The 12436-nt window shown below is 41.3% G+C and overlaps 1 protein-coding gene across 1 annotated transcript in view; it reads right to left on the bottom strand.

Annotated features, from left to right (window-relative positions):
* The window catches only part of stk10 (serine/threonine kinase 10), a 58631-nt gene extending 51145 nt beyond the window's left edge, over positions 1 to 7486 (bottom strand). Inside the window, exon 1 of the mRNA XM_071916312.2 lies at positions 7045 to 7486. Coding sequence (XP_071772413.2) covers positions 7045 to 7203 — 159 coding nt within the window. The 5' untranslated portion in view covers positions 7204 to 7486. The remainder of the gene's footprint in view (positions 1 to 7044) is intronic.
* Between the last annotated feature and the right edge of the window lie 4950 nt (positions 7487 to 12436).

The raw sequence follows: 12436 nt of genomic DNA, 5'->3' as shown, positions 1-12436 counted from the left end.
AGTTTGGACCCCAAGTTGGAGCAATGTGTGTCGTCTTTTCAGGATGTGAAAGTTTTCATCAACGTTGCAAAATGCCCCACATTCGAAACCACAAAGTGTGCACAACTCACTCGAGCAAAGCAGTGAAGCAGAAAATGGCCATGTGCAACACAGAGCCGTGAAACAAAATAACCTCTGCCTACATTTCTGAAGATCTCGATCATTCATACACTCATAAACTTTGACATCCAAGCTTTTAATCATGGCCAGGGTTGTGCAGTATTTCAAAAGCAAGTTCTGATGAATCAGGCATGACTGGTTCACGGATGAGACAAACTTCCTGACTCCTGCCTACACCATACAAGTCACCATGGAAAGGAGGATTTACACAATCATATTTCTGGAAGTAAACAAACACCAAGGTTACCAAAGGTTACACCAACCAAATACTCAAGCTCAGAGAGGCATTTCAAGAGGCCAGGTTATTCAGTTGACTTGATAACTTTTAAGAACTATCATGAAATAACTTCAAGTGTATGCCTACAATAATGATCTTAAATAATCATGATCTTTGTTTTGAAAAGGGCTATGCAAATAGTTACAAAGCACTTGCAGTAAAGGCAATGCAAATAAAGCCAAGAAACATAAAAGTAAAACAAAAGCGGTCAAGGAAAACTGACATGAACGCAAGTCTATAAAAGTAAGAGATGATGCTGATGTGGCCATGCAAGGCATCTATAAGACCAAATATCAAAGCAAACAGCAATAATTAATTATACAATTCTTTTTTATAGTTATGTGGGTAATTGAAATACCCCTCATGGTCTGGTGAAATCTGGTGAAAATCTTGTGAGCTTGTTACAGGTACATATGACCATAGCAATAAAAGGGCGGGGCAATGCTCCAGTGCAGGAGAGGCTGCCTGTATGTTGTCTGTCACAGCGTCATAAGGAGCATGGAGAGGACTCCCGGCCTGCTAGACCCACACCCAGCCAGCAGGCTCTTATCAGGCACCGCGGGCCCAGCTGCTCCCTGAGATTAGAGAGAGACCCACTTCTCCACCTGACTGAGAGCTGGTTAAAAGGACAAAGGGTATTTCACATTTTTGTTAAGAAAATATTCATCAAGTATTCATCAAATGTTGTAATATTTGGGTGCTCCATGTAGCATTTTTCCATGCAGCATCAATATAACATGTCAAATTAACTGTGATACCTTGGTATAATTACTAAAAACAAATGAGGTCATGTTTGAGATGAGTGATAGCCTTTATCTCATACCAGTGGTATTGTTAGTGCTAGTATTTTTCAAAATTAAGACCACATTTTCCACAAATCTCACTGCTTCCTGTCACAAAGAGGATGTTGCTCTTCGACCCCCCCCCCCTCCTGGTGTTGCCACATGCAAGTTTGTTTTCTCTTTCGCTTTACCGAAGACGATAAACGCTGCAAGTGATTTTTCCATCGGCCTGACACTCATCCGCCGTTGCATGAAACTCTGAACGTTTTAGCGTGAATGAGACACTTTATTGATCCCTGTAATGAAAGTCTCTTTTCACTTGATGGTAGGGATTCAGTGTCTTGCTCAAGGACACTTCAGCAGGGTGGAAACTTGCCAGCATGGGGATTTGAACCCGGGTCAAGTTCATAATGTTCACAGTGTTTGAAAATGTGCGAGATTGTGTACATAAACCACATTGTTTTTCATGACGTGCGTGGAACTGCTCTGAATCTATGGAGTTGGTATTGAAATTAAACTGTAGCCCTTGGATTCAAAACCATCTGGATCAAGAACACATACACTGACGGTCATACAGTATGAGGCTTGTGCACACTACAACACAAGCAATCTCCCCAGTATATTCTTCCAAATAATAGGTTTAGCACACTGTCTTTTACATTAGAGACAATAGGGATAAGATGGACAGTTTTTTCCCCATGACAGGAAGTTCATGGAGCGTAACCCTCCAGCCTGCGTGTGTCTATGGCGACATGCTTCACTAGCAGCAGCAGGGCAGCGTGCTCAGCGGCACGCGGCCCATTAATTAGTGAAGGGAACCATTCAACACTTCTGTTTCACGCTTCAGTCGCAGCCGCAAACATTCAAGCACGCACGCACGCACATGCGCACACACACTCATTCCAACAAGTGCAAGCATGCATACAGACAAAAAATTCTCCTGTTATGGCTGGATGTGTGGGAGAGACTTATGGGGAAAGATGAGGATGAGGCCCACAGTGAAGTGACTGGGGTGAATTACAAGGAACACTAGTGTGTGTGTGTGTGTGTGTGTGTGTGTGTGTGGAGAGAGAGAGAAAGCAAAGGATTATACCTCCCATGCTGGTTGAAACATATGTCAGCAAAGGACTGAATTCCCAGTTAAACTTTAAATGTAACAGACTGTCAGACTTACTATGTGTTCAGGGTCCAGAAGATAAGACCTAGTCTTTAGACTTAAATCTGACCTTAAGTCAAGCTTGCTATAGACACTTATACCTGTTACTACTACTTCTTGATTGTTGTAGATCTCTAATGGGTTGTTTCTGTCTCTAAAGACTCTCTCTCTTCTTCAGGCTCTTTCCAAAAACCAAAGATTTGCCATATTTTATAAAATAGCTACAGTATTTAAACTTCCCACTCTGACAGTTAGGCCGACTCGTTGCTATAGAAACAAAGTTCTTAACCCAAGCTTAGCCAGGGGGAAGGTCCTATTTCCTATCTCAAATTAGTCAGTCTTAATATTTAAGCAAAATGCAGTGTAAATTAGACTAATCTACCCTGAGAATCTAAGACCAGTCTAAGGCTTAGACTAGTCTTAAACTAGCTTTATGCAACTGGCCCCAGTTTGTGAAACTTTATCATACATATACTGGCATGTCCTATAAGCACCATAGGGCATCAAACACTACAGTCATGATCAATGCAAGCTGCACACCTTGCAGCATTTTAGGTCTGGAAGCAGTTCAGTACATTTTGCAGTACGATTATGCCGTTAATTTCGGAAGTGTTCACTTGAAGCCAGACTTGAGTGAATCCCTGGCAACCTTAAGCAAATTTGAAAGCTTCTGAGTCATTTTTCTGGGTCAGAACTTGACAACAGTCCTACAATGTTTTCATCAAACTGGGTCCCATGGGTGAGACTACATTTCTCAAATTCAGGTCCCGGCCGGGCTGAGCAAATTGAAGAATCCTGGTATGTAGTGATAAAGTGCAAACAATGTACGAGTGCATGAGACACTTCTTCACTGTCTTCCTGTCGGCCGACGTCACTGACACACCGGTGGGGACAATATGATACCGTGGCCTTGTGACACAGAAAACTTGAGAATGTCAACAACAGCTTGTTTCCGTGTGTATGGATCTTAAACACACACACACACACACACACACGCCATGAAGCCACACTGAAGCCATGGGGAGTATTCTGGATTTGGTTGGTTTGTTTATTTTGTCAAATCATGTGCTCAGAATCATGTAATTTACAACAACCAGGATACAAACAAAGAACTTCCTGTTTTCAAATATTTGATCAGTGAACATGACTGCAAGTATACATGCAATTAAAATTATTTGGGGAGTGAATGAACATGAATGTACTGTTTTGCCATGAAGTGACTGACAACAGCATCAATGACTTGAAAACCTAAAATCGACTTGCAGTACATAAGCTATCTGTCTGAATGCCTCATTTATTCTTAAACCAAGTGGCAAAGCAATCTATCTTTCACTAAAAGCCTCCCACTGTGGCCACATGCCCAGCAAACAATTTTAATCAACAAAACAAACATTTCAATCTTCTTTAAAGTCATTCAACTCTTAAAAATGATCCATTAGACTAGACTATATATGAAAAGGTGTAGCTTCAGTGTAAACTCCTAGGGATATACAGCAGTATGTGTCTGATAACTGAGGGACCATATTGCTAAGTTGGTTTTTTTTTCCACAGCTGTCTCAAGCATGATTTCCCAACAATGCGCGCACGCACACACACACACAGCTTGACTTGCTCTTAGCGCTCTCCTGAACCAGCAGAGTGAGGTGTTGTCCTCACCACCGGTGTCACTGACCTTTAGTTTACAGTGTCGGCTTGACAGAGGCACTTTGTACTTTCAACCTCAACACTGTACAGTCAGAAAAGTTCATGTTTTAAATCTCAAAGAAATCTGTTGGAAAAAAAAAGCAGGGGGCTTCAGTTTGTTCAAATGTCAAGTATCAAAACTTTGTCTTTTGATGTGAGCAAGAAGTATGGAAAAAAAAACTGTCAGCACTGTCACCCACCCAAACCAAGTCTATAAGCTTTCTGCTCGACTCCTGTCTGATAGCGCTCGAAAAGCAGCCGATATCATTGGTGAGGAAGATGTTGAGGCTCCTCCCATCAGACCTGCTCTACCAATTAATTAGCCTTGGATTGACTGTGGAAATACTTACAAGGGGGGGAGGGGGGGGGGGGGGCGTTAAGGACTTTTAACAGCGGAAAAACATCTGAGATCCACCACTCGGGGCCTTTCCCTCCCACAGACAAGCTGATTAGTCGGAGGTCTGGGAGCGATACAGGAAGTGGTCCCATGATTCCTGCCCACGGTTTCCTCTCTTGCCCGTCTATTGCTCCCTCCCTGCCTCCCTCCCCTGCCTCCCTCCCCTCCATCTGACAACTGCAGGTGTGGATCAGTTCTCCTCCTCCTCCTCCTCCTCCTCCTCCTCCTCCTCCTCCTCTTCCTTCGCACTCAAGGAAAGGAAACAGCAGCCAAGCAGAGGCTGGATATATGCATGACAAAAGGAGACTGGACTGTTTATCACAGTCCTCAATTAAAGTTAAGTCTGCCTATTAATCAAGTGGAATGATGGCGAATTTTTTGTTCATTTGTCACCTCTTTGTGAGCCATTCATATCATTTTATGTCATTTGGTGTCGGATTTCTGTGTGGTTGTACTGTCTGTACCTATCTGCAAGAAGAAAAGGAATGATGCTGAATACATTTAATCACAATGGAGTATTACTATTCCAGTTAAGTCCATTTAAGATCGTTATCGGCTCTTTGGTGGTCTCTTTTAGTTTGGCTTTAGTTTTAACGAGGGAGTTGTCATCACACATACTAAAAATCAATGAATTCCGACGTGTTTACAGAATTCAAACTGACTTTTAATGGCTTCTTCAGACTTGCAGCACCTTAACCCCCGGCTCAATCACTCCCTCAGCCTTAGGTGGTGTATGTATGTTTTTTTTCCCCTTCTTGGAAGCAAAATGAAAGCGTTGTTTGTTTCCACAGTATACTGAACTGGTTCCTTTACTCGTGTTTTCGTGTCTCACATGCCTGCTCTGTTCACGAGATACAGTATATGACAATTTGCGCAATCTATAACTTGGACTTGTGGTTATGCAACATATACTTAGGGATGAATGACTGGATGAATCATTTTATTTTCAGGTTATGATATTACATGACACATTATCTTGTAAACATAAAGTGAGCATTGGGTAAGATTTGGCAGAAGAGGGAGGCCTGAATCACCCAGGATGGGTGGGAGATGCAAGTTTATCTCAGTCCCAGTCACTCCACCACAAATCAGAGTTGGGTCATCATGTGTCAAATCACGTGTAGCCTAATGAGTTTGAAGCCCACGCTGTTATACCACACCCCTCTCCCTCTGCCTGTGTTCCCTGTTCATTTCCCGAACACATGTACACTATCCAATAAAAACAAAATACCTAAATAAGGCGGACTCCTCTAAAAAAAGACTGCCTTTTCTGTTCAATGCAGACCTGTAGTAAGGCATCACTTCTTCCACTGAGGCCCCTGGTGTGTCAAAGACATTCACTGTGCTCCGCTGGGCTCCGCTGGGCCGCAGACACAGAGGGCCTGTGCTTCACAGAGGGGGCTAACTAGCTAGCAGATCCAGATCAAATAGCTCCTCTGAGCCAAAACTGCTGCTGAGGTTGGGAAGCGCGAACAGCACTAATGAAGTGTGCTTTCACCGTCCCGCTGACTGGATTAAAATCGATTTCAGGGCAAGCGTTAGGGTGAAAAAACCTAAAGAGACACTGGTGGTCAGTAGTGGTGTCATGCTTTCTCTGACTGCTTCAACCTAAAACTGGCTGGTTCATATTTGCAAAGTTCATTTCTATTAACTTTTAACATTTTCTAAACCTTTTTTAAGAGTAACGGCAGGTATTTTCAGAAAGCTGCTGGAGTGAAAAGTGGGATACTTTCTTTGAAATGTAATTGAGTAAAACTATAATACCATAAACAGTCTAATTCGGGTGTGGATTCATCACTCAACTGACCTGTCACTGTATTTAGTGCATCAAACTGGAGGTGAAGTGGACCTCAGCAGGAGGGAGTGCAACACTCTCAGACTGACATGTAATGGGAATGGGAATATGATGCTGAATGTCAACTGATTCTGCTGAAACAAGTACAGTCACTCTCCATCCCAGTCGGGTGTGGCAACAACCATGACACCCAAAACTAGTGACTCTCTCAGTTTCTTCTCGAGTGGACTCTGGACCAGCCGCATAGTCAAGGTTTTAGTCATAAACTCAACAATGCTGGGTTGTTGAAGCACCCGCATGTGATCAGAGAGAGAGGATTTATCTCTTATAAAACTGTAAGTGAGAGATCATTTACGATATTCGCATCACAGCAAACCTATAAACTATGTAGCCTGTAATATCTTATAAAAAATATTACAGGAAAATGTTAGTGATACCATGGAAGATAAAGAGAATACCAGAATGGTCCCTTTTAACTCACTGTGTACCACACGCACAGGGACATGATTGTGATTTTTCATTTGGGAAGAGATGTGGCCATGAACATAATTTTGAAGTTTTACATGTATATGATGCCCCTGTTTGTCACTGTTTCCCTGACATAAAAGAGACAAAGTTACAGGGGGAACAAACTGAAAATGCGAAGTACCAGCAGTGACAGCAGGTGCCAAAAACAATTTAACTGTAAGCAGCTTATCCAAAGTCTGAAAGAAATATGACAATTGGGAACCAAACGTTTACTCTAACATCAGTATCATCAATTCGCATTTCGCCCCCGTCTGTAAAAACACTCACCTTGTACACCTTTCCAAACGCCCCATCGCCCAACTCGCCAATGATTTCCCATATGTCGTTAGGGTTGATGTCTCGATGGACGTGCTCGTACTGCTTGACTTTCTTTTTGATTTCAATAGTGGGCAGGCGAAGTATCTTGCTGAATCTAGCGAATGCCATTATTTCCTATGAAACTCACTTCAACTTAAAAAAAGAAATACACAAAATAAAAAAAAGGAAAAGTCTCGGCTGTCTACTCCACTCCGGAGAGCATTACGCACGCCGGACGCGCAGCCCGTCAAACACTTGTCTAACAATTAGCGCTCTATACTTTTCCACGTCCTTGAGACAATAAAAGAAAACCGAAAAAAATTGATTCAGACAAGTTATTCCGCGCCGTCCATTTCAGCCCAGCGCTCCGCAGGCTTTCAGGTCAAAACGTTTCATACTCCCATTCACGAGCTGCGGTGACCACCTGCCGCTGGAAACACGGCGGATAATTAGCGGCTGCCTGGGCAACTTGTTGCTTCACTTCACTTCTCTATTGAAAAGCCCCACCTTGTTACTCAACAGCGCTCCCGCTGCCGTCAGGGAAATGTAGTTTTTCACGGAAGAACAATCCGTCCTCTTTATGCGACGACGAGGGTTCAAAGGACTTCATGTCCTGGGTTGGGCGTGTCCGGTGACGGCGGCGGTCTCACACACTGCTCAAACATTTGTGGCAGTAACGAAATATCACTACCTATCACTATAAGAACGTATCACTATCACTATCACTACTTACCACCGTAGGAACTTAGTACCACGCATCGGTGGTACTCAGTAGTGCGTTTATGATCTTACTGTAGTTTATTGTACTTTTACCTCCTATTGCATCATTATAGATAGGCTACTATTCCTATACTACTACTTATAGTTTTGCTGTGATGTGTGTATAGTATCCTTTTAAAATTTATGATAGGATTACTGTAGTTATTTTTGTGCAACTGGAGCATGTTTCCGCTTTTAAAGACCAACACCATAAAGCCAAGTGAGACTCAGACTTCAGCGGATAGTTTGTCACATTTATGATCCTTAATTCCTTAATTTATAACATCATTCAGTCTTAAACTGGCCGTTTATTAGGCTAAATGAAATCGTATTGTGGTTTCTATTCACTTTACAACTGACAGCCTGCTCATCACTGTCCTGCGCTCACATCCAGTATCTGTAGGCAGAGCTATAGCGACACCTAGTGGAACACTGGACTCATGTCAACTGCTGCCTGTTTGCCTGGAGTAAGTGGAGGAAGACAGCACTTGTAGGCAGGCAGATGGAACGACTATAATTTAAAGAACAAGATAATTAGTCTGTTCGAATAAATAATTCAGAAGTTACTTTATAATAATGACTGCAAATCCATGCAGTGCTAGACAGTTAAACATCTTTAAAGTCACCATATTGGCTTAAACCCCACAATATTCCCTCATATAAAATCCTTCTGACATCAGCTGGGTGACCTGCAAGGCACACTGGAGAACATGATGGCATCTTTGTCCTTTCTGCTCTCAAGGAACCTCCAGGATGATCCCGAATGTTGATCCAGCATCCTGAACTAAATGATCCAGCATCCTGAACTACGGCTGCAGTCTGGCCTGAAAACAGATCAGAAAAAGTCTGATCTTTCCAAACACAAACCAAGCTTGTGGGTTATAGCTGTTTGTGAGCCCAAACCAAACTAAAACCTGAAGTCATTTTCTAACAAAAAACAACTCGCAAAACAGTATTTTTCAAAAACAAATCTGTAATTCAAAACGACAGCAATGAAGTGAGAAGTTCAGAGAGAGTCCAGTCACATCAGGTTCAGATCTACCATGAACAATCAATTACTGCAGTGTGATGACGGTGTCTAATCTTCATCTTGGTTTTGAACAGGAGGAAGCAGAACAAATAAAGGTTAACTGAGGGGTTAAAGATTGAGATGCTGTGAAATCAAAATGACTTGGCTCAATGAGTGTTCAGTATAAAGACTGGCATTGATGATAAGATGAAATGAAAAAATGCCTACGGGAAGCTGACACCCAGGTGTGTGTGTGTGTGTGTGTGTGTCAGAGTGCACAGTTGCTGCAGACAGGGTGAGAATCTCCTCCACGGCACCGCTAGTCTCCTTCGACCCCAACCATTATGGGATAATTATAATTATAATAATTATAGGAAATATTATGATTTATCCTTTTTGCTTTGGTGCACAGAGATATCAAAACTTGTGCACTGTACTGTTACAACTTTATAGAGACTTCTGCTTTGTTTCACTCTGACTGTTTTTGTGACCTTTTGTTCCTTATGCTGATCGTCTCAGGGAAACGTCCAAATGTCAACTGTTGGCCATTAACATAACTGATAACCAAAGGCAATCGGAACAATATGAATGAAATGAGATCAATAAGTGGGAGGAATTACATGTGCTTATTATGACTATAAGATATAAGGAGCTGTTAGATGAATTGTCCCTCTGAGAGAGAGAGAGAGAGAGAGAGAGAGAGAGAGAGAGAGAGAGAGAGGCTGGCATCTGCATGCCTGCAATCTCTGCTAATTGTACTTTTGTATTTTTGCATTAATAATATGCAAATAATAGGTAATTCTCTCTCCACTGCAGACTGCAATTAAAGATGAATCTCTGGTTTTGCTATTACAATTGAGTTTGTGCCTTTGTTTAACATGTTGACCTAAACACTGCAGGGTCCAGACAGCAGCAGCACAGTTACAGAATGAGGGAGGGAAGGAGACAGTGGATAGTCATTTTTACCAATACACAGGATCTGATGTAACTATCGCTTGTGTTATTACAGTAAGATAGAATGAGTGCCTAGATAGAAAACTGGCTTGGATGTTAGAAGAGAGGGAGATGTACTGCATGAGAGCTCATTTAAAGTTCAACTTTGTTTATTTGTATATCCCTTTATCACAAGCATGTCTCATAGGACTTTACAGAGAATGATGTCTAACTAGATCTAACTGATCAACAATCAGTCATAGAACAGAATGTCTGAGAATTCAATACCTGAAGAGTTTCACTGTAAACTGAGACATCAACCCACCGTGCAACTGATTATTATTGATCTTTTATTTTACAAAAGACTAATATTTTAGAGGATATAATCACTTGTAATTTTGAAATATTAGGCGGTGGATAAGAGGTTCTATTACCTCATGCTTTATTCATTTTTGGGCATATTTGATTATTGTTTTTTATTTATTGTTTGATTTGATTTGATGTATTTATTTTGATCATGTACCATTACACAAACAAAAAATACACAACAAAATTTGCATGTAAAATGAAATATACAAGTTTGTTAATTTTATACTAGTAATAATAATAATAATAATAATAATAATAATAATAACAAAATAATGATACATGTTCGAAAACGGAACCAAAAACAACCAATTTGATAAGAATTCACATATTTTTCCGCTGTACAGTATATTCACCATACAGTTTATTTCATCTCACACATCTGAAAAGTGTGTGTTTGAGAAGGAAATTGGAATTGTGTGTGAGTGGCTTCACCACAACCTTCTGTAGTGCTGACTGAGCTTGGGAATACTCCGGCAAGTCCCTGAAGGACAATACAGCAAAGAGACAAGCTCATGCAAGTCCATGCAAGCCCATAAAGTTTGTGTGTGTGTGTGTGTGTGTGTGTAGGTGTGTGTGTGTGTGTGTGTGTGTGTGTGTGTGTGTGTGTGTAAGAGGTTTAAAGTGCCTGGTGACGTCAGATGGTTTTGAGCATTAAATGATGGGTTTTATAAATCTCTCCTCGTCCAGCTCTCTTTGTGCTGCAGAAAGCAGATAAGGCTGCAAGCTGAGCAAGGTGTGAGACACATGAAAGACAGGAATGATCTTTGAACAGCTGAAACGCATTGAGCTGAAACCTGTGAAGAGGCACCTTGAGGGACGACCATGGCATGGCACGCCATCTGCATCAGGAAGTGGGTGACAGTGTGGTGTGATATATACTGAGATTAATAAGAAACAGAGGAGTCAAAGCCTATTTGCAAATAAACTGAATGTACAAAATATTGACATCTTCCTGATATTGAGTTTCAGCACCTGTGCCACAGTGCCACACCTTGCCGTATGCAACTGACACCCTTGACGTGTGTGATTTTTTTGGGCTCACAACTTTACTCTCTCTGCTGTAACCTGTCTTCACCAGCAGATGGGGCAAGATGCTCACAAAATAAACCATGGTGTTACCTTTTTCCTTTTTTTCCCCCACATTCATCTCTCTACTTGCAAAGTAGTGAATGGATCCAAATATGGACCAAATATATCTGGTCATTCTTGCAGTTGTGGACGAAGCCACACAATAACTAACTACATCCCGATATTACCCATAATATCATCAAGAGATTATTTGCAAGAGTTTGCTGAGCCTGGAGAAAGCATTCAGACTCACTGAGACCCGTCACAAGTGTTTAATAGGTGTATAACAGTATGTAGATTGTATATGTATAGTGACTAATTTACAGTATACCGTCCCTTGTCACAGTTGTCTTTTGGACAGTATTTTCCCAGTGAATCATCTTACCTTTCAACCTGTTGTATGGCTTAGTATGGCTAGTAGTATATTGATAGCATATATAATGATTAATAGGCAGTATAGCATTTGCAGTATAACTGTATTTTTCCATTGAATCCCATCACTCATCTCTCATGTCATCTTATCTGTCTACCTGTTGTGCTGTTTATTATTTGATGGCTGTATGATGCAAACATATTTTTGTTATGGATTGTAAATCACCACCACTGCCACAAAACGCTGTTTACTCCTCTCTTCGGTCTCTACTATCTGTCAACTTCCAGCATTTCAGTGCATGATTGGTCCAAACTCTCTCTGGGATGCAAGTAAAAGGACCCAAGGGTGGCCCACGGCTCGCCCCAGGGAGACTCCATGGGAGAACTGGCTGCAGGAGTTAGGGAAGTGCAGTTAAGTGCATCTCTACTTTGTAAGTTTCTACTTTTAATGAACCGTTTACACATGCAACAAGGTAGCGTGATCTGAGCAGTGGACAAAATAGAATAAGTGAAATAAATATATTGTTATGTGTTGTCATTTTGGAAGCAATATTGTGTCAAAAACATTTTTACCAAAAATCCAAATCTTGAATGTTGAGTACATGGTACAGGTTTTGACAGAGCAGAGTTAAGGAGAATTTAAACAAGACTGGATCATATTTTGCAGTATATGTGTTGTGTGGCTGTGATGAACAGGAGTCTGTAACTGCTAAATTGAACTCATCTACCAGTCGGCAGACACAGCGATGTGTTTTGGGCTGTGCACCAACTGAGCTAACATTTCAGTTGCATATATATTTTTAAAGATAATTTTATGGCATTTCTACTTTATTGGACTGAGTACAGTAGAGA

Source organism: Centroberyx gerrardi, chromosome 11 (genome assembly GCF_048128805.1).
Source record: "Centroberyx gerrardi isolate f3 chromosome 11, fCenGer3.hap1.cur.20231027, whole genome shotgun sequence".
Lineage (NCBI taxonomy): Eukaryota > Metazoa > Chordata > Actinopteri > Beryciformes > Berycidae > Centroberyx > Centroberyx gerrardi.
This window is presented reverse-complemented; position numbering and strand designations above follow the sequence as displayed.